The 27,729-nt window shown below is 38.7% G+C and overlaps 1 protein-coding gene across 1 annotated transcript in view; it reads left to right on the forward strand.

The window, feature by feature from the left end:
- Positions 1 to 1,275: 1,275 nt before the first annotated feature.
- dars1 (aspartyl-tRNA synthetase 1) overlaps positions 1,276 to 27,729 on the forward strand; it is a 34,976-nt gene continuing 8,522 nt past the window's right edge. Inside the window, exons 1-9 of the mRNA XM_088930634.1 lie at positions 1,276 to 1,447; positions 8,397 to 8,496; positions 9,919 to 9,948; positions 12,851 to 12,908; positions 14,011 to 14,103; positions 16,242 to 16,344; positions 21,784 to 21,886; positions 22,407 to 22,487; positions 24,305 to 24,364. Of these exons, the coding sequence (XP_088786760.1) occupies positions 1,425 to 1,447; positions 8,397 to 8,496; positions 9,919 to 9,948; positions 12,851 to 12,908; positions 14,011 to 14,103; positions 16,242 to 16,344; positions 21,784 to 21,886; positions 22,407 to 22,487; positions 24,305 to 24,364 (651 nt within the window). The 5' untranslated portion in view covers positions 1,276 to 1,424. The remainder of the gene's footprint in view (positions 1,448 to 8,396; positions 8,497 to 9,918; positions 9,949 to 12,850; positions 12,909 to 14,010; positions 14,104 to 16,241; positions 16,345 to 21,783; positions 21,887 to 22,406; positions 22,488 to 24,304; positions 24,365 to 27,729) is intronic.

Consider the following 27,729-nt stretch of genomic DNA (forward strand, 5'->3'; position numbering starts at 1 on the left):
CTTCTCCCTCTTTTCCCCACTCTGCTGTAGATGCCCCACATTGAAATGTTGGGTTTTCCTTTTTTCAGTTTTACGTTCCAGTGCAGAATTAAACTCAAATTGTTCCTTCACTGTTTTGATAGTTTTGTTTCTTTGCAACCCTATATAGACAGTTTTGTAAGAGTTAGGGTTAATCAGGATTTATATTATTGAGTGATATTGTCACGATGATGGTATTGAGTTTGTTGCTTTTAGCAGCAGACATGGTAATGATGGACATTTAGAAGTATACAATTGCATGAATTTGTAGTAATGTTTATATCCTTAGGATTGCAAATGATGTATAAGGAGATCTGAATACATAAGACATGCATATGGATTTTCATAACATTGTGCAAAGCTTCCTCTTTGCTGGGCGTTGAACACCAATGAAGATCACAAACAGGCCTGTATTGGTTCTTGCTGGGAGACTTCCTGAGAGATAGGATCGTAAAGACCACATTGCACGCATTAGATAAATAATAATAATAACATCACTTTATTAACCCTTTACAATTTCTTGCATTAAGAATGATCTTTTCACATACCCCAGCTTGCTCTCCATGAGACACACAGATAGGGAGAGAGCCTATGGTCAGAGCACAGGGTCTGCCATTGAACAGCACCCCTGGAGCAGCTGGGGTTAAGGGCCTTAACAGAGTAGGATTCCTCTGCCAGTTGCAGGATTTGAACCAGCAACCTTCCAGCCACAGGCACAGATCCTTAACCACAGAGCCACCCCAAGATGGGTGACTTTGTCGATTTACTCCATTGCACACCGGAGAAAATGGAAAATAATCAGATGTTTCTGTACAGTATTCTGAACGAGGTGTAGTAATGTAATGTAATTTTCTTCGGAAAAAAAGATACCTACAATGCTCAGTTCTCAGTTCTCGAAAACACTAACGTAATAAAACAGATTACAGTCAGGTGCGAAATGTTGAAACTATTACAAAAACGTAACCTTAAACGTTTAGAGCCATTACAGTTTGAGGACAGTTCTTCAGATTTCCTAACGCGTGCATTTTCCCAATAAGTTATACATTGCATCTCAAATAATCATCATGCAGCCTAAACAGTATGGTCATATTTCTCGTGAGCACGATGTACACTTAAATATACGACACTGAAGAAATCTAACAAAAAATCAAACCAAAATGCGAAACCAAGAGAATATTACACCAAAAACAGACATTAAGTCTGTTACTTTTTCAGCGTTGCTAGGAACTGAGAGTTTCTGCTAGTTTGTTTCAGTCGGACATACAGGAAGTGTTTTAGCAGACCGTGCTCTTTAAAACAAGTCTTTCCTCTCCATGCTTCTTCAGTGAGTGCTATAGTATTGTCTCCTAATTAATCTAACCAAAAAGGATTTTATCGTTATAATTGTACAGCAAAGAACGCCAGAAATGACTAAAGAAGATATCAAAGGGTAAGGTCTGAATGACAAAAAGCGCACGATGTACTAATAATAACATGTGTACGGCTGCCTAGTGTCTTGCAGGCTATTGCATCATTAGTGCACGGTAGATAAAGACTGATTTATAAACTGGTTATTTCGTTAAAATGTAACTATTGTAATCGGTAACACTTATTATTGAGTTTCCTGTGCTAACATTACTCCTCCGTGCACACACAAGGAGAAGGACGCCGTACAGAGGGCCGGGGTGCTGTGTCAGCAGTGTAGCGGGGTGGCTGGTGTAGGCGTGATCGGGCCAGTGCGCGGCAGTAGGTCCTGAGTGCTCAATGTGCTCGCCAGCCGGCAGGGAGAACGCCTCATTGTAGAGGAATTCATTTTCACATGAAAAAGCAACCCCCAAATTCAGTTTGAAACAGGCTTTAAAAACTTCTCAAAGGTTCTTATCAGTGTGTCTTGACACATATGTGGGTTTTATGAGATCTGTTTTTTCACGTAGTGTCTTAACCCAGCAGTTATTTCAGAACGGACAAGTTTCTGCAGTTTTTACTAGTTTACTAATTATTCTGAAATCTATTTTCAGAATAGATCATTGATGTACATTATTAGATGAAAAAAAGAAGAAAGAAAACACAACGTTTCGGCCGTGGAGAAGGCTCCACGGCTGAAACGTTGTTTCCTTTCTTCTTTTTTTTCAGCATGGAATAAACCTATTACTTGTTCCTTTGCAGCCTACACATGCTGACGCAGCTACCCACCTGAACTACTTATAATAATTGTTTCCATTACATGATACATATATACTTATTGGCCTAGAATTACTTGTAACTGTATTCGCTCCAAAGTGCATTATAGTGAGAAAAGTGAGTTATTGGTATTATATCCAAACTTCTCTGGGTGTGTTCAGAGATTGCTTAGAGTATCAACTTAACAGTTTGACAGCTTTTGGGGATGGGTGGTGGTTACACATTTAAAAAGCTTTGAGATCCTATGCAAGGAATTCTAATGTGTCTATACTATGGCTTTTGTGATATCTCAAGGCCCTTTTAAATAAAATGAGGACTGCAAAAAGCTGAGACAGTGTATAAACTGACTTGCAAGATCTGAAATGGGCTGGGAGGTCTTGGCGCAACAGAGCAGAAGGCATGGTCACACTGGAAACTGAAGGAAGACCAAAGTTCAAAGAGCTCTGATGACGTGTAGAGTGTTAACAGTTCACTGATGTTGCCAGGAATGTCAGGCCCTTAAAGGTGACCAGCTGCACTTTGAATCTCATTGTGAAATTCACAGGGAGCCAGTGCAAGGACACTAAAACAGGAGCTACAGGTTGACATGTAAGTAGCAAAGCTGGGACACCTATGCAGCAGGAAGAAATAAACAATTTCCTGGACTTTTTGGATGTTTGCTGCTGAATTTCTGAGCCTGTTATGCAGGAGATGTTCTTGCATAACCAGTATTGCCGGAATGTGTGAACACTGTGTTGTGTCCATCCAGAAACACACTACTGCATTTTTTAATGTAATTTGCATGATATAAAAGTCCCGACATTCAGGCAGGGCAGTGCCATGGCCTGCTGGAGCTGCACCTGAGATGCAACTGCTAAGAGACAGTGACTGGGCTTGCAAAATGAGACACAGTAGCTGTCAGCAGATCTCTATTACACATGAACCACAACAGTTGAATGTACGTGATGTTTTATGGGCCAAAATGTGAGTCAATGTAGATAAAACATCTTGTAAAAGTTACTAAGCCACTTGTTCAATTTCCTCAATGGTTTGAAACAGATAACTACAAAATTCTACTTGTTGCAAAATGAATGATACAGGAGCTCTAAAGGGCTATTGAATAAATGTAAAAAAGATGTGTACTTGAGGTGAGTTGTTGGGTATAACTTGAAAGTATTGGCTGATTTGCAGTGTTTGACATGGACTGGAAGATTGGAACAACAGCACAGAAAGCCCAGTATCTGAAGTCTTATATTGGAAATTGAAAGAAGGCAGGAACCCAAAAAGTGCAAGTCAGGTGTAGGTTTGACAGCTCACTGATCTAGTCAGGGGCTAAACCCTTCAAGCATGTAAAGGTCAACCAGTGCAAGGACACTAAAGCAGGTGAATATGTGCTCATGTGTTTTAGTTCACGTCTGAACAGCTGAGCTGTGATCTTGCTACAGCTTAAGAACATGTTCAGAAACACTAGTAAGCGCAAACAAGCATTACAATAATCAAAGGACCATGTAACGGGTTTATTCCATGCTGAAAAGAAAGGAAACACAACTATGGAGCCATCTTCAGGTGTATCAAACGTTGTGTTTCCTTTCTTTTTAGCATGGAATAAACCCGTTACATGTTCCTTTGCAGCCTTCGCCCTGCTGACGCAGCTCCCTACTTGAACTATTGCAATAATCAAGCCTGGAAAAGACAAAGGCATGCATGTGATACTGGCATTGTTAAGCAGATTAAAAACAAATACACTTTCACAAAATGTTAGCATGAGCTTCAAATGTAAGGTTCAGATTGCAGTGACAGACACTGTGCTTCTTGGTCTGAGTGCTTGGACTGCTTCCAGGCCAATCAGTAGTCAGACTAAGTTTAACATAACTGCATAGTTGATAGGGAGATCGAATCTGCATAACCTGAGTGTTTGAGTTCTAACCTAAAAGGTTTTATTTCTTCTAAGGAGTGTAAAGAGGCAAATAGTGCGTAATTAACTTCAGGTTTAGTGTGAACATAGAAAAGGAAGCTGATGCCATACCTACTAAAGGCAAATATTTATTTTTAGTGTTTTTATTGTTTAAATGTATGATGCCGTTAATTTACAGATGTATATTTTAAGCCTTATTGCTCAGAATTGTTTGTGAGCATGTGAATGAATGCCTTTAGTTCTTAGCAAAGCAGCATTTTCTGTCTCTCATTTATAAATGTAATAGTACTTTTTTAATTAGCTGATATCATTGAACTCTTGAGGAGTAAATCCCTTTAGCATTTGAACTGGGAAATGAGAAAAATGTGAACTATGTGGAAAAGACCTCAGGGTCCAGCGTGGATGGAATTTGATATCAGGGTGTCAGTTTCGTGTGGTGACAGCTGTGCTGCATGAGAGCCGAGGCTGATTGACAGGATTTGAAAAGTTTCTTGGTGCTAAAAAACCTGCAGGCCAAAGGGGCTTTTTCTGTGCCTTCTGACTAGGTGACCTTACTGCACTGCTTTGATTGTGTTCTGATGAGGGACATAAGGGAGCTGTTCCCTCCAAGGTTTTGCAACAAATTAATGGCTCAGAAAAGGAAAGAGTATCAATTTCCTGAGGTCTGAAAAATCATGTAGTGGACATCAGATCACCTTTTGGCTGTTCAAAGGAAATCGCCTTCATCAAGTCTTTCATCTAGGATGATGCTATGAAAACAGTCATCCTTAAAGGCAATCAATTGGCATTAATTAAATTACACCCTGCTCACTGAAATAGTCCATTTCCTCTTCCTTATACATTGTGTGTTAATCAGCTAGGGGTGTTAACACTGCATCACTAATACAGTTGCTGCTGCTAAAACAAGCACTCTTTGTGATTTAATACAATAGAAAGTCATGTTTACTTTAAGATTAGGAGATGTTTATGAAAGAATTCAGAAGTCAGAGAGATATACCTGGGAGCCCAGTTGTTTACAATACAAGGCAGAAACAGAACTTCAGAGACCTTGCAACATTCTTGATCTTTATCAGACTTGACAGTTAGTTTGTGAAATACCACGAAGGGTCTAGCTAAACTGAGGCTTCTGGGCCTGAGCTTGTGTGTTCATCATTATTTAATAGTATAAGAAGTCTACACTTTACTAGGAGTAAAAATATTTTGTTTAGTGTGGATTTTTTTTGCTAAATTTGTGTTCTATTTTAATCTTGCACCGGCAGCTCCTGTACCTGAATTGAAAACTTGTTACAGTTGTTCAGCTCTTTGCTTGACTGCAAGGAGACAATCTCCTTCAGCCTGAGAGTTCCGTTTGTTTAGTTACAGTCCTACTGTATCATTTAAGGCCTACATTTAAATCAAATTTCATTCTGTTTATATCTAGATTCTTTTGTAGTTGATATTCATATTTAGTATGTGCTTGTACAAAATATCACACTAAAAGCTTATTCATGTGCTAAGGTATAGGTGTAAATTAGGCGTTTCCTTTGATTTAAGAAAAGGACATAAATTTAAGATGAAGAATGCAAAATAATTTCTTTACCTTGCCAGTAAGCTCCATTAACTGCCTCTATCTTAATGCAGTATAACTTGATCTGTCACCAGGTGACTGCTGTTAAAAGTGAAAAATGTTTTGGTCTTGTGAATTTGACAGCATTACAGTAGCAATGCAGTTGTAAACTTCGCATTATATGATATTGTCAGTGTGAGGACAGATGTAATCTAACAACCCATACTCTGGTGCCCTGCTGTGGCCACCTCTTTTACACATAACAGACTGAGAAAATGTTCTTAGAGCAGTGTTGTTCTTGTCTGTCCAATTCATGCTGTTACTTTGGTTCATCAATCTAGCTGTGATGTGCTCAGAAATTGATGAAGAATTGTCTGATATACAAATCTGTTAATATCTGTTGCCCTATAAGAGACATACATTGTGACCAATACTAAAAAGGTCCATTTGTTTTCTGTGTGGTTGTATCCACACTCTTAATTGCAGGGTGTTGGGCACTCTGTGGACCATCAGCTTAGTTGTTTTGGGCCGCGCGTGCAGCACGTATGAAGATCACACACTACAGTGTTCGCAGCAGGAGCTCTGTCACAGGCATTTGAATGTGTTAGAGAGCACGTTGTCTGTCTTTGGTCTCTCCAGGCACACAGGGTAGGAAGGAGAATTAACAGCTCCAAGCAGGTGCTTCTGCAAGTTCTCTTGAAGACAGACTTGCCAAGTGGCACCTGTTACCGTGATTGTGCTGTCAGCTTCCTTGCACCTGGGACTTGTGTCCCTCGTCGTTCTCATGCCATTGTTATTTCCTTCAGGAATCGTGCTGTCAATGCGGACTAAAGTTAGAAACCCAGCGTGTTTGTCTTCCTGCAGCAGGGAGGGCGGTGATGCCAATTAGGCTCTAGCCTTTTGTGCTGCTCTTGATGAGGCATGTCCGGGTCAGCGAGCTCAGGGGCTGCAGCTTCGCACCCAGCGGAGAAGTCGGAGACCTGCATCCAGTACGACTTCTTATTCATCTGATTGAGCCACATCAAAAGTGTCAGATGGCACTGCTTTCCATTTCAAGGTGCTAAGGCACTATTCTCCTGTTATAAGTGTGGAAATGTTTTTTTGTTCGATTATAAGTAAGATTGTAAGACTTCAGAGTAAGAAACACGACAATAAAGTATAATTATAACGTAAGAATAATTAATATTCATAATAATGTAAGAACACATGATATTATGAAAAAACCTATTGTGTGTAAATAATACACAATGATATAAGACTGTATTTAAAAGAACAGTAAATGCCTTTAGAAGATGCCTCAGTTTTTATTTCACCGAATGTTAAGTTTAAAGAAGCTTTTAAGAATGTTTTTTGCAAATGTTTTATGCAGTTTCCATTAAATAATAATAAGTACTCTTCAATCAGAATTTTGCATTATTTGATGTGCTTACAATGCATTACAGTGCAATGCAAGCTGCTCCATTCCACAATGAAATAAATCAAAGTCTAGACTTTGGGATTAACAATCAATTCAGAAAAATATAAGTAGAAAGAAAGTACTTTATAAAAAAAACATTTAAAAGCACAATGTCCAATTAAAGAAATGGATTTAGATTAATTGCAGACTAAAAAAAAAGTATTGAGCAGTGATAGAAATGAATATAGCAAGGGAGGCTAGAATGAGTTTTATTCAGTTCTTCAAAGCAAAGGTATAGCCAAGAATGAAATAAGTAATAAAATAAAAAATAGATGAAAAGGAAATGGCTGATTTCATCAGGGAAGAAATCTGAAATGTGTCTCATGCTGAGGAAAGACAAAGTTCTATATAAAATAATACTGAACAGAAGAGGCGGATGTGTTACAGCTACTGCAAGCACTCGAGATAAATCTCTGGACCGTGATGGTAATTTCCCAATTGTACTTGGAGGAACAAGACATGTTATTAATTCCATTGGCTCTTAACACAGCTCATCCAGCGGTCACTCAGGACAGGGGTAACACTCCCTGACTGGAAAATTGCACGCCCACCCATTACAAGAATCTCACAACCGAATGAGTGATTATAGACCAATATTCATTATTGTGTTACGCACCATTTTATAATGAAAAGTAAACCAGGTGATGGTTTGACCTCATTTAGAATAGTGTGTACAGGTTTGGTTACCAGGTTACACAAAAAGATATTGCTGCACAGGAGTCAGTCCAGAGAAGTGACCAGATTCTCTTCTCAGAGGACAGCATTGGAAACAACAGGAATGTATATTTAAAAATGAAACCATGATGTACTTTTTATACAAAGGGTTGTGGGAGAATGGAACAAGCTGTTGCCCTGGGTGCTGTCAAGAAATGTGTGGATCCTTAGACGAATTGTCGACTAGCAACCTAACAAGCTAGATAGGACTAAATGGTCTCTCCTGTTTGGAACTTTTCAACATCCACAGTGGTAATAACTTTCTGTTATGCGAGACGCATGGATTTGGTTTTGTTTTTTATTCTTATCGACAGCTAAGCCAAAGAATAAAACATGTTTTTATCTCCTGGCTTAAACTTCTGTCTTCTCTGCATAAACGTGTTTAGTTTGTTTTTTAAATTCAGCCCTGGAGTCGACAATTGAATTGTGTTTGTGGAGGCTTAGGGAAACAATAGCTTTAAAGGCAACTTCAGTGCTTGTGAATGGATGTGCAAGGAGGTGGGTGAGGGGTGGAATTAATTTTCCCAGAGCTTAAAAACTTCCTTCAGGAGGTAAAAGAAATAGACCTGGAAGTTTACATTTCTATTTTTTCCGCTTTCCTGCTATAGGTCTGCAGAGGAACCCCAAGCACAATCAAAGAAGGCCCTCAAGAAACAGCAGAAGGAAGCCGAGAAAGCTGCTAAGAAAGCGGACAAGCAGGCGAAGCTGGTCAGTGCGCAGGAGCCCTGTGCCCTGAGCAGCTGTGATGTGGCACTGGCACGTAAAGGAAAATACCTCGTGTTTATTCCTAAAGGATGTTTATTGTTCCCCAATTCCTGTGCTTTCAGGCCTGCTTGTTTTTCAGCACAGCCCAGCTTAGCTGAAAATGTAATATCGACATATAACACTTTGTTTTTGTCAGCGTGTTGAAACAATGTCTGTTTCTTTGTTGACCTGCTTCAAGGGCCCTACTTTACTACACGTTCATGATATAAGAGAATATAGTTGGTCATTTGGGCTGTGAGTAATGAAGTTCCCTTAATTTTTGAATGGCACCTTTGCACATCATGCCAAGTGTGTTACAGTCTATTCTGTCAGTATTACCTAAGCAAGAGGTGATGTATTTAGGCAATTGAGAACACGGGTTAGTTGCAGTGAATATTTTGGAACATAAAGATTTTATTTTTCCAGCTGGTCATAAGTCTTCATAGTGTACAGCACAGTGCAAGATCTGTGTGAATGCAAGCAGTGGAGTTCACATTCGTGGGCTGAAGCTAAAATTCAAACCCCCAGGGTAGGGCTTGGTAGGCACATCTCAGTTAAGCATCTTAAGATGTATAAGTAAACTTTGGCTTAATTACAAACCATTGAAAAACAAAGTAGCTCACTGCGTGAAATGCGAATGTGTAATTGGTGCCGTTGTCATTGGCACTGTAAAGAGGAACTGAATAAAGAAAGACCATTGCCTCTTGCTGTTTGTTTTTAAAGACAAAGGCAAGAGGCAACGACCTCTTCCTTTTGTCTTTTATACTGCTGGTGCCGGCAGTCACAAGCATCCAGATAGCTGAACATCTTTACTGAAAGTGTTCCAAGGCTGTAAATGCAATGGAAATTATTTGAAATTATAGATTGAAGAGTCCCATGTTATGAGAGTTATATATTACCACATAAAAGAGAGTTGTTTCTTGTGAACTTCCTGTAGATATCTAGAAGCCCAAGGTTATTTAGAAATGAATAGTTTTGTACTGTTATTGTTTTAAATTTTAGATGTATTCTATCAGAGAAGCAGAAAATGTTGCTATTAAAGCTCTAAGATTTTAGCTTGAGATGGATTTTGTGTTACAGTAGTTCTATGAACATGTAAAGATGTAAAGTTCTTGGGCTGAAGATCAGGAGTTTCTGCTACTTTTATACTGCAGTTAACAGAGGGTCAAATTCTTTTTCCAGACATGGAATTAAATTGTTTTCAGGTTCATGGACAGTCAGGGTAGTTTTCGGTGATGAATCAGGAAATGTCTGCATTATTGGAACTTTAGACAGTTGCTGAAGAAAATCTGTAGTTCCATTTTTCATACTGAAAGTTAATAAGTGTTGCAAACTCATCCCTGAATTGTATTTCCCTGACCTATTTTTTCTTTTAATTGTCCCCAGGCAGCAGAGCAGCAAACCACTGATGAGGAGGTAAGACCTGGTGATAAAGAGTCTTTTCAGAAAAAGAGAATTTGCATTGACAGTTTCAGTTTTTTTTTGGGGGGGGTTGGTTCAGCAAATGTGCTGCAGTATCCTTGGAAATTCAGTAAAATTATTTTAGTACAATATCTCATGAATGTAGACGCTGTAGAAAGCAAGACAAACTAGAACAAAAATGAGGAGGCAACTGACCCATTGTGCTCATTTGGTTGCTAGTTGCTAACCTGATATTGAATCATTCTGAATATTAGTCTTCTAATGTAAAAATTGCCTGGTAAGGACTGTTCAGTTTTTTTTAGAATATTGTGATTTGCAGTATTAAGGTCAAAATGTTTTATTTTTTTAAAACACACCTGAAGAAGGATCATTGTGTTCTTTTTTGTTTTTACTTTGAGACTTAATCTCGCCTTTTCCTTTTTCACTTAGTGCTGACAGAGGCTACTTTTTCATTTGAGCTTACTCTGAGTTTTTAGAACTTTTGTATAATTAGCAATCGTTCAACATGGCGCAGCTCATCTCCCACTTCCCGAGGGAAAGCCCTTCTCGAGCGGCCTTGCCTGTTCAGTCAGACAGCAGGTCCTTCAGCTATCGGGGCTGAGGTTTCAGAAGGGCTTCCTGTGCACCTCTGATGGAGGAAATGTGAAAATCTGTCTGTGTTTAGTGTCCTCCAGATATGTTCATACTCCCTAGTTCCTAAGATCACAGGAACACAATAGGAATTAAAGCGATTATTGAATAAGATACAGATTGTATAATGTTCTAAAATTGCACAGATCAAAGTTATAGTTGTCAAAAATAAGTAAATTCCCCAAAACACAAATGTTATACTTTTTACAACTCGTAAGTATTCTTTCAAGTAAAATCCAACAAAAAAAAAAACAATCTACAATTGTAAGTCTTTGTAAGTGCAGTGCAGTGGATCTCTCTGAATCTATATAGAAGACTGTATATAAGTTTCCCGTTTTCCAAGTGTATCTAAGGAGGTAACACACAGAGGACGTTCAGTAGTAGCAGCATCATCATAGTTAAGGCCAGAGAGCTCTTTAAAGGTAGCAAGGAAACAGTCACTGATCTCTTCAAGTTAAGGGGATGGCTATAAAATAATCCACAAAAGGCAGAATCTTTCCACTGTAAATACTTTCAACTGTAATTAGGGTTTGGGATACAGAAGGAAAGCAAAGGGCCAGACTCAGAACCAGTTAAATAAAAGCCCTTCTGAAGAAGAAGGTTTTGAGTCTAGATTTGAAAGAGCTCAGGGAAGGTGACTCTGATATCCTTAGGGATAGAGTTCCAGAGCTTTGGGGCGCTGCAGGAGAAGGATGTCAGCTCTCAAGTGTAGACGGTTTTGGGTATCGGATAGGAGACCAGAAAAAGCATCAAATTAGAATAGAATTAGAACGAAGGTTGGGAGGTGGGGAGCAGGACGATAGTAGCCCAGATGGGTACTGAGATGCCAAGCCATGCAGAGTCTTATAGGTGAGCAGGAGGATTTTAAAGTCGTCTCAAACCTGACAGGAAGCCAGTGCGAAGACTCCAGGATAGGAGTAATGTGATCATTTTCACTGGACCTGGTCAGGATTCTGGCTGCTGAATTCTGAACATTCTAAAGTTTGTTCCGTGTGGATTTAGAAACCCTAAATCCTAGGGCATTTCGGTAATCAATTTGAGAGAAAATGAAAATGTTATCTGGCTTTTTAGCAACAGTTAACAACAACCTAGGATGTAGTCTGGTGATATTTCAGTGGTGGAAAAATGATGTTTTTACAATGTGTTGCACATGTGAGTCAGATGTCAAGACTGAATCAAATATTACCCCCAAGATGTTCAATTTAAATTTAAATTGATCTTGTCTTGTATCTTGACACGCCGGCCTGTAAGACAAGTGGTTCAGAAGGCAACAAAGGCCAACATCAATACAAACTGACTCTCCCACTTCACGTCACCCACACGAATGTAGCAAGATGGGGTTGCAAGGCACTAATATTGTGAGGGGGGTCTTCTGTGCTTTGCAGTTGTTTTCTCTCTGTAGGTCCCTGAACTTTGCTAAGACAGGGATGATCATGATATATCACATCACATATCAGGATCAATCATCAATTTCCCTACAGGATTAATAAAGTCTTATCTATCTAGGACATTTTGGCCAAACAGCTGGTTCCCTCTCCTCAAGGAAGCTCAAGCTTGTCTGAAAATGGATGTTCCAGCATGACACGGTCCAAATAGACAAAGAAATGGTTAACTGCAAAAAGTAAATGTTATCAACTAACCAGTCTCCAGACCTCAAACCAATCTAATAATTGTGGTTTGAAATCAAGGAGGCCATTTACAAATAGAGACCAAAGGGTGTGAAGGACTTGGAGCAGTGCAGCCTAGAGGAATGGTCAGAGAATCTTTCTCAGAGGTGCCAGAACCTTACAGCGCTCTACAGGAGGAGTCTTTGTCAATCAGTTTAAACTGTTGTATAGCATCCTTCACTATAAGTTGTCACAGAGCGTCTTGTCATTCATATCAGAGGAAGATTTACAAAATACTCATTACCTAAGTGTGAATTAATGTGACCCTCGTGCTTTCTGGACTTTAAATACAACCAGTATGACATTTTATGTTTGCAGTGCTATTAAAACTGTAGTATAACATTTTGGAATTTTATCATCAGGACACATGATCCAAACAGAATATTGCTCTGTTTTATGACTTTTTAATAAATAATAGAGGTCGCAGTATATCACCACACAAAGTGTATAGATATTTTTAAACCTGAAGAATCTAATTATCAATTATGAGTATGAAGGATGCACACAATGTATAACATCTTGAAAAACAAGCCTCTGCAGTACTCAGTGTTAATGTTTTTACTTGTGTGTGGTTTTAATTTTATTTTTCATCCATGCAGGACTTTGCGAAGGATCGGTATGGACTTTCTCCCATGCTTCAGTCACAGCAGAAACTAGGTTAGTAATTCATTCCTTAAGCCTCAGATGTGTAGATTCTTACAATTAAGCTGCTCTCCAATATACATTTTAATTTTGTTGCTGTCTGAAAAATATCAGTGCTAAACTGCTGTTAAATGAATTCACAAATATTTCCAGTTTTGGGTATTTGTCTTGAGCTTAATAATGAGAACCCTTGACACACGTAATTCCTCTCATCAGTTCAATGATTTCTGTTTGTGAGCTGTCAGCATCTTCCATCTTCTTGCAGCGCTAAATGTATTCCATGGTTATGTGTAAAATCAGTTTCCTGAAAGCCTATTTGTAGCATGTGTTCACAAGGGGCTTTACTGCATATTTTAGCACCACAGATTGATGTCATGATTAAAAGTGTGATAAATTTCGACAGAATCCTGCTTCCTCTTCTGTCGTCCGTCTGTCTGGCTGCCTTTCAGCATAGATGCTAAAGAACAAAGTCTATTTTGTCATGCCTGTGCTCTCCAGCCTTGCACATCTGATCCTCTGATGGAGCCTGGCGTTGGCTGTGGGTGATGACGCATTAAACGAGAGTGGGATTAGTATTGATCAGTCTACATCAACAACACCAAAGCTTACCACGACTGAATACAAAGTGAATTTCAGGAAATGTAAAAACAGTGTTTGAAATGCATCTTACCACTCCACTTTGCAATGTGGTTTAGCACTGTAGTAAGCACTTCTACAGAGTCGCAATACAGTAAGATCTCAGTTGGAGTTTCAGTAACTTTTGTAAGGTAGCACAGTTAGTCACCTTGGGCTTTTTCCAGGAACCTCCTGATAGTCATCTTCCCTTCTTCTTCTGTACCATGTAATATTAATTAGACCAGTATTCTTTAGCACTTCCTCACACTTTCTCTCTTTCAGGCGAAAAGAAACACAACATTGTGTACATTTCAACGTTGTGTTTCTTTTCTTCTCTTTTCAGCATGGAATAAACCTTTACTTGTTCCTATGCAGCCTACGCATGCTGACGCAGCTCCCTACTTGAAATCTTTCAGGCTAGCCTTTTTTTTTAATTGTCAAAATGCAAGGTGGTGTCTTTTCGTCCCTCTTTGCCTCATTCTTTCATGTGTCTGTGATCCAGATCGAGTGCTGGTGCGTGTACAGGATCTCACACCCAAGAAGGCTGACCAGCTGGTGTGGGTGCGAGCCAGAATTCATACCAGCAGAGCCAAAGGTGAGCCACTCCCACTAACCCAACTGGGCAGGTCTAGCAGAATTCAGCTTTCCTGTGAGCGGTGGGTGTTTCTCTTCCAGAACAATAACGCACATATCTATTGTGTTTTCGTATTTTACCATAGTCTTTTTAATGTATTTTTTATTCAGTTTTTATGGATGGGATAGACTCATGCCGATACAATGATTGTGAATTTCCTCCCCCTTCTGCACTCACTGAATGCTTCAAGCAAGGCCACAAGGAGTATTCTCTCATCTAGGCAGACAACATCATAACTCTTGTGTTGCTAAACAGAATGACCTTTTGATGTGAAGAACTAGAGATATGGGAGTCCCTATTTTCAAGATCTATTTTTTCACAGTTCTGTCAGCTGAGGGGGAAATAAATTGTGAATTCCACTGTTTGGGGAGTTGCTGTCAGGGTATGTCTGCCTGGTTAGTGTTCATGTTATTTTTTTAAAGAAAAGGCTTAGATTTAGGATGTCTGGCTTAACAACATAAGACTGAAGGATAGTAGGTCTGGTTGTATGAGGGCACAGGAAATGTTTTGCCAAGTAATTGAATTGGGTGATTTTAGGTACGGTATGTGTGAAGTGCTTTTAGAATCGCTGATTAAAGGCACATGCATAAATTTAATTTAAATACATAAAAAGCCTTTTCTAAATCTAGTGAGACAGGCTGTGGTTTGTTTTAGGATTTCTTCTCTTTACTTGAGCTGACATACTGTATTATCATGGTGAGAGATTAGAAATCAGATTGCTTTCTTAAAAAAACATTAATATTGTTTTTAAAGATTTAATTAAATTGAAATACCTTGCCTGCAGGCTTGTTTTAATCATGGCTTTGGAGACCTTCTATATTATAATAGAAACAATTGTCGAGGGTCTTTGTAGCATCTTAAGGCTTCCATTCTGTAAGCCAGAAATAAAAGTAAATATCACCTTGTACATATTAAAGTATTTACCTCTCTTTTTAATGTTTTGGTGCCGCCAATGTTTAATATATTTTTCTTTGTCCTGCTCACAATTCACAACAAAAGGGTGAAAAGTGAATGAATTCACATGAACACAAAGGAAAGATAAAAACTTCACTCTGCAAAGGAAGTTAAAGCACAGTGTATTTCCTTAGCAGCTCAAGCGCCAGACCCCCACGTCAGTTTTTTCAGCTGTTGCCCTTACTTGCTGCCGATAGTCTTTTATTTTTCTGTTTCTGCTACAGTCCTTGTATTGTGAGACAAAGCACGTTTTCATACAAGGTAGTTAAACTCTGGTGTAAATGTGTGTAGTAGGGCCTCATTTGCTGGTTAAGGTTTAAGAAATCTTTGAGGGTGAATAACACATCCTGGTTTACACTTAAATGAAGCAGTTTGTGCTGTTGATCAGCAACCCCTGGCTTTGTAGCGCCGAGCAGATCGTCAGTCTTTGGATTAGCACTGACGGGTTGCAGGAATTTCTGTGCTGAAGGCTTAGAGCCCGACACACATGTGTTAGCTAATGGTGTTGCACAGAAGGCAGCAGCTCTCTAGTCAGCACTTGTTTGGTGTTAACAGAAAACAATTTCTCCATTGCCCCACCTAAAAATCAATGTCAAAGTGACAAAGCTTTATAGATTTAATTTTCTATGTTCATGTTAGAAAGCGCCTTTGCTTACTAAATTTAGTGTATTATGCGCAAGGTTTTTTTCGGGACTTTAAATAACATTATATAAAAGGTAATGTGTGTAAATATATCCTAATTCACTGACCTGCAAGATGCTGTTTATTATATGTATTTAGTTCGGATATTTATCTGATAACCAGCACACAGAACACCTCAGTGGGGACAAACTTGTCTTTTCATGAGGCATAAGGGCTTTATGTTGAAAATTTAAATTTTACCACATCTGTCCTTTCTAATTTAGTGCATGTGATTTTTACACATTTAATTGAAGTTTGAAGAAGGTATCAATAAGAATCGTGCACCTCTGACAAGCCTGATTCTGGTAGGAAGTGCAGAAAGTGCTCAGGCTCGGGGAATGTCTTGGTGTCGTGAGGGTGTTGAGGGAAAGGTGCTTTATTTCTGCCACGTTCTGTGGCTGCAGGTGGAGCTGAGCAAGGAGAGGTTGCCTGACAGCTGTGACGTATCTGCCGATGTTTTTCAGGAAAGCAGTGTTTCTTGGTTCTGCGTCAGCAGCAGTTCAACGTGCAGGCCCTGGTGGCGGTGGGAGACTGTACAAGCAAGCAGATGGTAAAGTTCGCTGCCAAGTGAGTAAGACGCTGCGTCCTGTTGTCCCAGTAAACAATGGTGGGAAACACAGACTTCTGCTGGTTAGAACCCATTTTCACACATAGAGATTCATACACACAGGCAAGTTCATCTTTCCTGCAGCACAGAGCAGTGAAGTGTTGCAGACTTTTGCTTAAGATAACCTGCAAATGAGTCAGAAGGGGTGCATGCAGGAAGATGTTTAATCAGTAATTAGTTTTTCACACTAATGAGCTTTCAGACTCATTCAGGTATACATCTGCAAAGGAGAAAAATTATATGGCCCCTGGAGTTCTCATGTTGTCTATATTAATCTTAATTAGAGAGTAGTTTATAAACATTATGACTTTCTTCATAACTTCAGTATTTTTTTAGTAATTTTCAAGGTATTTAATTTTCACTATAAACACATTAAACTAATGTGACAGACCAGACAAACTGAGACTCTAAAAGCTAGATTTGTAGCATTAGCTACAACATTTACCATAATTTGGAGTCATTTATACTGTTGCAATATTTGCCAGATTTCACGCATGTCCTGTGCATTATGATCTCAGCTGGTTCAGCGGTCAGCTTGCTTTGTATTTGGCAGTTTCTAGGGTTGGTGTTCCATGTACGAAGGCTGGTGGGTGTGTGGAGCAGGCTGCCAGCCATGTGCTGACTCTAATGCACATATTTCCAGTAGTGGGTAGATGAGAGTCTCGGGTCAATTAACTGCTTGTAACCAAGTGAACAAGACTGGTCAGATGGCCTCCTCTCTTTTGTAACCTTTCCTGAGTTAGACTCTAGTGTCCTTAGAATAAAACATGAAGTATATTTTCCATGCTGATATGAAGTGTTAAAACGTTTATGTGGGAGACAACATTACTTTTCCATGGAGGAATAATTCTTTTGATTCAATTTTATGAACAAATTCTAAAATGTTTTCGCAATTTGTTGCATTGTGCTTTGACATTATATTGCTCGGTAGAATATTTTTACATGAATAACTAGTTTCATTTTTTTTTGCTGTGCACATGTTTCCACACTCTGTCTGAGCCCATTCTTTACTGTCATTTCAAAACGGTTATTTCTTAGCACTAGAACAGAATAAGTCCTCAGTGGTGCGGATGGGTTAAGAATAAATTAAAAACGTTCAGCCTGTAAGGAGCTCTGAGTCAGGGGCTGGGGGCTGCTCTGTTTCTTTGACTGTCCTTTATGACAATAGACACACAGAGGACTCGGCAGACACAGAGGATAATAGCCAGTCCTGTGCTTGTCATAGTTAACAAGATAGTTAACTCCTTTTATATGTAGCAGTAACCTTTTAGTACATTGTAATGGGAGTTTACTCGATTTTTTTTGTCTTTTCATAGGATTTCTTCACTTGAGAACTTTACTGTGAACACTTTAATGTGGTAGAAAAAGTTTAAAAATGATAAAAGTGCTGTCAGTTGTAATGCTGTCAGCAGCCCGCAGCTATAATTATGATGTTCTCCGGTAGGGTCTGCAAAACCTGTGATTCTTTCATCTGTGCTGTTGGAGCCCTGATATACCTCTCTGCACTCAAGACTTTCTCTAAGCAAGCTAGTGAAGACGCTTTTGTCCAGTGCCATCCCTAGGAGTGTAAAACTGGCGTACACAGGATGGGAAACGAAGTTCTCTGTAAAAGTTACAACTTTTATACATAATTTTTCTGGTATAGTATTAGAGAATTATATAATCTCATTGTTCCATTATGCAACCTATTTTTTAGATGAATTATAGTGTAAAATTATGTATTTAAGCAGGGATTTTAGTTAAATGCATATTGCATTATTAATAATGGGTTTCTAAATGATGAGGTAACATTTTTGTAGAAGTTGAAGTGGCATAATACTGTAAACAGATGTGTTCTCCTTTTGTGATCTTGCAAAACTTCTTGTGGTCAAACTGACAGTTGGGTTTCTTGCACGCAACCTTCTGATTTCCATGGCAGAATGATGTATGAAATATGAAGAAACTGGCTTCTTGCAAGTTTGGAGATGTTTGTCAAAAACTGGGAATCCGGCGAAAAAAGTATGTACTCTGACATGAAATCAGATGGTTTCAGGCAAGTTGTGACTTACAATTCGATTTTCTCTGGAGATAAATAGATAATTTCACAAGAGAAAATGCTGCATTAAACTCTTTTAAGAAACTGATGTCACATTTAATCTCCCAGCTAGTGTTTTAACTTGTCCATGAATGACTAGTGTTGTAAAAATATAAAACATTAATGTCCTTCAGGTACCTTTCTTTTTAGAGAACTTTATCTTGCTGAATGAAGAAGTTTAGTGACCTTCACTAAGAAGGCCTGGCTGTATGACACATCCCTCAGTGACTTGTCATATTGAGAGCGTCAAGCCTAAAATTCTTGGTAAGGTCTCTGTATTAAGTTACAGAGATTGCTTTTATCCATGCAGATTCAAATCTGCGTTTTCTTTCTTGAAATGAACTTATCAAGTGGAGTTCGAATGTTCATTTGGGTTTCCTCCCACAGTCCAGAGACATGCTGATAAGTTAATTCTGTAAACCTGGCCCTGATGTGAGTGTCTGTGATGGATTCGCGTCCTGTCCAGGGAGGACCATGTGTTGCTCCTGTTGGTTGCCGGATTAGACTGTGGCTCTCCGCCTGCAACCCTGTACTGGATAAAGAGATTTAGGAAATGGATGGATGGAAATTATGTAGTGTCAGAGCTTTTGATTCTTATCCTAGTTCCTTGCCCACGTGAAGCATGGCTTGAGTCAAGAGTGAAAGCAGGAATGAAACTGCATGTGACTTGGTGGATTCTGGCCTATAGGTCACCCTGTAGTAGAACTGAAACTGGTCAGAATAACTGTAGTGAATATCGATGGTGTAAAGAAAATGTGTTATCCCCCACTGGAAATGTCAGTCTCTGCAACTGTGGTCAATAAAAAACCTAACTCAAGTTAATAATGTTCCTTTTTATTTGCTAATTGCAGAGTTTTAGATATAAACAAAATTACATCTCTTCAGGTTGTTAGACTGTGCAATAAGAAGTCTTGCACTAGTTCAGTAGTGGTAGTGTTTATTATTCTCAAAATTCCTGTATGGTTATCTTAGATTTATTTGCATATTTTAACCCCATTTACCAGATATGTTTACATTCTACAACAGCTTGGATATGTGATTGCTTTGATACCTGGTTCCCTATTAGTCCTTGTTTGATGAGAACAGTTTAAGGATTATTGTAGAATCTGCCATTTCATTTAGTAACGGAATTAAGATCCTTGTAAAAAATCTGAGCAGCATTAGCTTTCAATGGACACTCACTCTTCCTTATTGGATACTGGAGCACGTTCGTTTGTTCTAGTTTTCATAGAATTAATGAAGTCTGAGATCTAACTGATTGCATTAAATTACAATGTTTAGTCTTGTTTTCTCTAAAAGGGAAAGTAAGAGGGAATATATATTTAAAAATGGTGAAAGTTTGTGGTTTGTCTGTGTAATCATACATCATTTATACAGCAGAACAAATGAGGAACCTAAGGAATCATTAAAAAACATTGTAAGCGTGTTTCTCTTACACAATATTGCAGCCACAAATTATTAAAATAGTGACTTTATATTAATTTAGTAGTAGTAGTAGTCATCTTGTAGTAGTTTCCTGTTCGTGCACTGTTCATGTGTTCCTGAAACACTTTAATTTCTTGTTTTTGTGGAGCTCTTTCTATTTCAAAGGTTCCCAAAGCATTTCATCTGTATGATTGGACTCACTTCAGCCACCAGTAAAGTTTAACCTCAGTTCACAAGTAGAGTGACAAATTGAAAAATTGCTTAAGCTGTTGAATTATAGGGGATATAGGGAGGCCGAATCTGCAAGCCCAGGGTGGGATTGAGTGCCGTCTCTCTCATGGACTCTGCCATGGTCACTCTAACAGTGTCATCTGGACTTTGCTTTAACATCTCATCCAAAGGAAGAACGTCGCCACCCTGTTGTCCAGCACCTCTGATAGAAGAACTCTGATTTCCTTGGAGATCTGTGTTGATTTGTTTTATAGGAACAAGTAAGGTTTAATTCCTCGCTGAAAAATAGAAAGGAGAAATGCAACATTTTGTCTGACTTCTTCAGGTGTGGTTTGTTTTAGATGTATTATAGTTGTCAAGAAAATGTTTTTTTTTTAGGAATCCTAAAATTAATTTTCAGTTGCATTTGAAGGGACTGCAACCATACACTAAACTTTTCATGGACCGACTTCATTACTAATTGACAAGAGAGCAGTACTAAACCTTACAGTAGCATTATGGTATGTTTAGACATTAACGCCTATGATTCCTACAACAACTTCTGCTTTGACTGGCCCTTCTGCTTGCAAAGTAGAAGATATTTTGGAGAATTGGGAGTCAGAGTCAATTAAGGTCAGTGTTAGTCTGTACTCTATTTGTATATGCGTCATAATATGTTTACGTATCGTGCATTGCAGGAGTTACTGTTGTTATTGTGTTAACTGCAATAACAAACACCAAGAACACTTTGTTGTAGAAGCAAATCCTCAGAGGGAGGTTGCACAAGACAGGCTTCTAGGTGCTATTTGCAGGGCTTCACTTCAAAAACAACAACAAAAAAGATGGTCACATTTGCATAACACTGCGACAAGAAGTACAGAACCTTCTAGCTTGGAGATTATTTCACTGATTAGGTGTTCATCTGATTAAAGGATAAAACTTTGTTAGTTGTAGGTTCCTGGTTCAAACCTCTGCACAGCCACTGAATGTCTGCATGCCAAACACACTAAAGCTACTTGTGCTGACCTCAAGTCAACCTTTCATCTATAATTGGTAAAGTTTACCACTTAGTTCCTCTAATTTGGTTTGGGCAAAAGGTTTGGTTTACTAGTGGTAAATGAAATGAACAATCTGTCTCAGATAAAAGAAAATGACATCAGCTGATACTGTTCCGTCCTCTGAGACTCAGGGAAGGCAGGCACGGCAGAGGTGTGTATATTGCTGTGGCACTAGTGTGTTTGTGATAGGGCAACTGTATTTCATAGATCATGCTCATGAGTGTGTGTGGAGGGTTGTCAGAGCACAGGAGACTCCGAGGCTTGAAGAAGCTTGGAGCGAGGTATCTCCAGCTTTGCCATGCCTTGCTTGCCTGGCAGCTTTTCTGGTGTGTATTATTTTGGACTGTTAGATTGTTGTTTGAGTACCAGCCTCAGTAGTCTTCATACATCCACACTTTCCCCCAAATGAAGTTCTGAGAGAAATATCAGCTTTAGAACTGTAGGAATGTAGCTGGTTACCCATCACTGTAAAAAGACTATAAATCTTTGAGGACAATCTCTTTCTTTCATAATGGCCACTTTGTTATGCCAACCACAAGAAACAAGCTCCAGTCGGATGGCCATCTGGCTAGCATGTGCCTTTTCCATTCATTTTCTGGCTGCTAATCCCTCTCCTTCTTTTGTTGCCACAGCATCAGTAAGGAGAGCATTGTGGATGTGGAGGGAGTTGTAAGGAATGTGGATCAGAAGATTGAGAGTTGCTCCCAGCAGGATGTGGAGCTGCACCTACAGAGAGTAAGCTCGAAGAAACAGGGTCGCCAGTCTAGCGAGCTAGATGGGCTGAAAAGTCACCTCTCATCAACCTTTCTTATGTCCTTAAATCTTATCATGATAAGTCAAAACAACTTCACCACAATTTTTTATAAGAATTTAGTTCTTGCTAATATGTTTTATGAGGCTGTTTATGCGCATGCTCTAATTGTAGAGTAATGTTTGAGATGTTTAAGATAAATGGCAGTAAATGAGAGTTATAGTTTAACTTAAACCACTGCCATCTCCCAGGAGGAATACAAGCACCAGAGACAATTTCTAGCACACCCAAACTTTTCATATATTTTTTTTGCTTTATAATTGCTTAAGCAAAACCTAAAAAAATAACAAATTAAGAAAAGTGGTTATCTAAGTGTAAGAGACGTTATGTTTTTATGGTACCCATGCAAAAACCTCAGTTTCGCTCTCAGTCAGAGAGGCATTGTGTTGGCTGTATCTGGTACCTGGCTCACTCGTGCCTATTTTGACACTTTCTCGCTTTCAGATCTTTGTGATCAGTCAAGCTGAGCCGCGCCTCCCCCTTCAGCTGGAGGACGCAGTGCGCCCCGAGGTCGAGGGCGATGAGGTGAGGGGTCGGCCAGGCGTGGAGCACCATGTACCCACGTCCTGCAATAAGATTCCAGGGTCGTGCTGAGGGACGTGTCATCGCTAAGGATTTCTCCTTCTACCAGCAGCGGGCTCAGTCCCTCGCAGATCCATTATAGGACCTTTCATGTCTTGTAATATTTTTCTTTAGAACACCGTTCAACCAGGACACTGAAACAGTTTAGAATCAGCACTGTTAATAATAACCTATAAAAAGAATAAGTTCACCCTACTCTATGAAACAATATGATATACCTCATAAAAACTGACTATATATTTCCCTGAAACAGTTGCAGATTTGTTGAGTAAATTAAAATAATGAATAAAGCGTTTTCCCTTCAGTCTGGTTTGCTTGCAAAAACATGAGGCATTGTAGGAAAATCATTAAATGTCGGCTGCCTTTTTCACTGTGCCACAGTTTTGGAAGGACATCACGAGTCTCTACCTATTCCATCTTGAGACAGTTTGCCTCATGTGGATTTATAGGTTTATTTGGAGGGATGCTGCCATGAATATCTGTAGGTCAGCTCTTGGTGTGACTTGTTGCTGTTTGTCACTCACATCTGTTCAGTTGTGAAACAGTCTCACGATCCTCCCAGATGTTTTCTGCAAGGATGTTTCCTGTGTTTCAGTTGCAACACGTGCAGGTGGAGAAAACTGCATTGGTGAACCGGGCCTCAGTAAACACAGACAGTCCCAGTTTGTGTCTGTGCAGGGGGGTCAGGTTGTTCAGCATTTGGCGAGACTGAGTTTCCCTGAATACATACATGCTCGGATGTTTGCCATTTTTTTTAATAATATATTGACACCAAGTAATAATTACCAAGAGTATGCTATTTCATGAGTTATGTTTGTTCAATATTGAGCATGATCTCTCACTTTATATGCCTTATGTAGTATTGCTGAAGATGGCCTTTTATGTTGATCAATACTGTAATAAAATTGATTATTTGGTAAAGTACCACGGAGATCAGTGCACTGAGCAATGCAGCTCACTTGAAGAATGACCCTGTACCATTGTAGGCAAAACTGAACATGATAAATTACCTGTAGTAACAGACAGATCACTACTGTGCATCACACAGAAAAGACTTTAAAGCTTCAAACAGCTTAAATTTCAGACACATTTCAATTATGATGAACCTTCATGTTTCCTTTCAATAAAGACTTATTTGGAAGTGACCTTTTCATTCAGTGCACCTCAAACCTGCAACTATCTAAATTAAAATGGAAGGGAGTTGCAGGTTTGAGGTGCACTGAATGAAAAGGTCTGTTAACCCAAACCGGTTGATGTAGCAAAGCTCCTGGCTTGATTCAGTTTAGGGTAGAAGCTGAATCCTGCCGTGACTGTGCATCCAATAATAGAAAAACTTATTGATTAAAGATTTAAATAGAACAGTCAAGTATGCAACCCAACTAAATGTTCACCCTGTTTTCCCAAGCTGCAGTGGATCTATTTATATATCACGTTATTCTGTTTGGTAATTATAATCTATTCTAAAGTTAAAGTTGCTATTGTGCAACTGTGTGGTAAACAACTGTCCCATGTTCCAATATGGACCACAATGTCCTGAGAGCAGTAGCCGGTGTAGATTTAAAAGTGAACTTCTTTATTCTGTTAGACTGTGGTATCAACTAAAACTCTCAAGTTACAGGCCTCTTTTGTATGCTGGATTGCATATGAAATAATGTTGAGACATGTGTCTTGTTTCCTTGAGTGGTTACATTTAGTATAGCTTATACTGGAAAGATTAAGCAGCAATGTTTTGTTTACTGTCAACTCTTCAATCTACGCAGGAAGGAAGAGCCACTGTCAATCAAGACACCAGGTTGGACAATAGGGTTATAGATCTCAGGGTAAGTCTCTTCTGCCTTCTGTCTTTTTTTTGTCTAGGCCTTTCTTGCCTTTCAGAAGCAGAGGTAGGTACATCCTAGGTACTGTTAACAAACCACAGACAGTACAAACAGTAGCACAGATCTGAAAGGTATGCTCAGACTATACAGGTGATATCCCAAATTAACCTTAACAACCACAGTACATCCCTTGGATGCCTAAGTAGTTATTTAGATTGAAAAGGATTTAAAAATGCATGCACAAGAAAAGGAAGTGATTGGGTTCAGATCACGTCTGTACGTCATGGAAGGCCTAAGCCGACACTGTATAAAATACTCATTGTTCAGCAGTTCCTAATTCCTGCTGTAGAACCAGGAAAACAACAGGTTTGATGTCAGAAATCTGTGTCTTTGTTGTGACACCTGTTTTTAAACAATGTCTCAGCTGAAGCTTAAACTAGTACAACCATGAACATATGAAACTTTGCAAATGAGTAGAGGCCATTGGGCCTGTTGCTCAGTTGTTTAATTCCAGCAGAGGAGTGCTAATGCGAGGATCTCATCCAGCTGTTTCTTGAAACAAGCATCGCTGACAGAGATCCTTGTTGCAGAGTCCCACAGCCGTTTGTGTAAAGAAATGTCTCTTGTTCCCAGTTTTTATGCCATTTCCCAATAGTTTCCATTTGTGCCCTGTGGTTCATGTTTCACTGTTGATTTGGAAGAGGACAGTTGGGTTAAGTCAGTCGATGTTTTTGAGAATTTTGAATGCTTGAATCAGATTCTGTCATGGTCTTCTCTGTTCAAAGCTTAATAAATTCAGTCCTTTAGTCTGTCAGTGTAACACAGGCTTAAAAGACATTTTTTGTGTTTAAATATATTCTGAAATTAATAAATGTTTTTACAAGCATGTGCAATCTCATACAGCAGAATTAACATTTCCACAGAGATCAATTTTGCAATTGGGAAAAAGAAGCTTAAGATTAAAAATCATAGCACTCAGACGTCAGTGTTAACTACATGAATAATGCAGCTGCAAACCTTTCTGGATGTAGGTCTGATGAGCTGAAAGGGTGGAAGCAACGATTTTGTGTGAAACTGGTTTAACTTGGGTACCGAAAGGGTTGCATTGCTTTCACTGCATTGAAAAATACATTTAACCAGAACTGCATGGCTTAGTGACCATTCTTTATTGATCCCATCAGTTTGTTTTTTGTTATAAAATGTAACTCAGGAAATGTGTATAAACTGTCTTGTATTCCAAGTGCTAAGAGAGCTGAGGTCTCCTGTCTCAGTGCTGTACAGAGTAGGAGGCCTTCAGTTATTCATGTCAGCATGTTCCTGTCTTGAGGCTTCTGCAGTTGAAAGAAGGTTTTTAGGTATAAGTACCCCTTTATCATCATAATAAGTTCTCTTTTTTTCAGCTGAATGAAAGGTGTTTTTTTTATTCAAATCAGCACTTCAGCTTCTTCTAAGAGGTTTGAGGTTACTTTGTTTTTTAAAGGAACCCTAATAGTTCAGGCATTAGGCAAAAGAATGAGATATTAACGTACAGTTATCAGCTTTTACTTTGTTGCATTCATCTGTGTGGTTAATAGTGAGTATGCGTGGAGATGTTTTCTGTGGTAAGTCAATTGATCTAATGCTGATAAAGAGAAAGTTAACTCCTGACACAGGAAATGTGTAGAAATTGTGAAGCAGGTATTATGGTGTTGCATCAATAACCGCTAGCTCATACATATTCTTTGCTATATATCTTTGAGAAATATGTTTTTCTCTGATTCTCACACTAATTTTTTGTATGTAGTTACCTCTTTATTGTTAAAGTGGGCATTCTCATGAGTTCAGTATTTATGTATACTGTGTGACACTGTGGCTTTCTCCATCTTAAACACAAACAGAATCCTGACCTTTCAGAATGAACTAGTAGAAACTCACAGGTTTCTTGGATGCCCTTTGGTTTGCTCGTTGTGTCTGCAGCGAAAGTTATGATTTTGTGAGGTGGAACCATGTGACAAAACCACAGTTTATCAAATGATGGTATGGTTAAAAACAGAAGTAAACAGACTGACATTGACGCAAATCACACATACTATATGTTCCTCAGAATGCAGCAAAACATAAAAAATATTCAGATCTTTGCGTATGGGGAAATTTTGCCTTGTGGCCTAGTACCAGACACGCACCATGACAGTTGACTCCTTACAGTGAGTGACAAACCCATTGAAAAGCTTTTGGATAGCTAAGTGGTAATTTCTTTCAAATGTCTTATTGTTCCAAATAAGTGTGATTTTGCAACACATTTACAGTTCATTATAGTAGAAACCTACAATTATATTTGTCCTGGCCACTGAATTGTGTGCAAGTTACTTTTATGATTTAATTTCAGACATGAGTAAAACTCCTTCATTGTTCTAAAACGACTGAAGTTGTTTAAGTAGTTTTCCCTAACGATTGTATAACAAAAGAACAGGGTCTGAGTATTATCATTTTTTGAAATGGGATTTTAAAATATGAGTACCCCTTCTTTAAAGCCTTCTTCTTTCAAGTAGCATTATAGCTTACTATTTACAGTTATAGATATTAAGACTTAAATCTTATTTTTTTTCTTATGTCTGGAAAATTCTCCTACATTATGGGGTATGAACAAATACGGAGTGAACCCTGTTAGATTTGCAGGCATTACCACTCAGATCTCAGCAGGATATTTTTTTTGTCTCCTTAACACTTTGATGTTTACTGTACGTAGCTGCACAGCTCAAGTGCCTATTCCTGAGACTCAGAAATACTGACAGCTATATAACAGCAGGTTAAGTCTCCTTATATATTGTCTCTCCAAAATGTATTCAGATGTGTACATAAAACTAAGCACTTTAAATAAATAATAAATAAATGCAAATTAATATTGGAGATCATTCTGAGAAACTATCAAAGATGTGTCTCCCAGTGTGCTTTTATGTATCAGTATTTTGTACAATACTTTCATCAGAACATCCAAGTGATCTCTCTCAATAGAAAAATCAAGTCATCCTTTGTAACTGCACATCCTCACAAAGAACCATCTGATCTGATTCTGCTATATGGATTTCAGTGCATTTTAATCCGCTCCCTTTAGCTCGGTTGGCCAAGACCTGAATAACAAAGTGCAGTTTATTTTAACAGTATTCTGAGTAAACATTGTTAGACTTTCAAATATTTTCTGGCAGAACTGTTAACTTCTAAATATAAACCATATACACACTGAAGATACAGATTATGCAATGAACTGAGATGAAAAGTGTCTAATATAGAGATATTATCCATTTTAATGTGTTTTTCAAACAATTCATTGTGCTTCATGTTTTTAACTTTGTTCCTATATAGTATATTATCTCCTATCTCTTTTATGGGAA

This window comes from Atractosteus spatula, chromosome 13 (assembly GCF_055471065.1).
Source record: "Atractosteus spatula isolate fAtrSpa1 chromosome 13, fAtrSpa1.hap1, whole genome shotgun sequence".
Lineage (NCBI taxonomy): Eukaryota > Metazoa > Chordata > Actinopteri > Semionotiformes > Lepisosteidae > Atractosteus > Atractosteus spatula.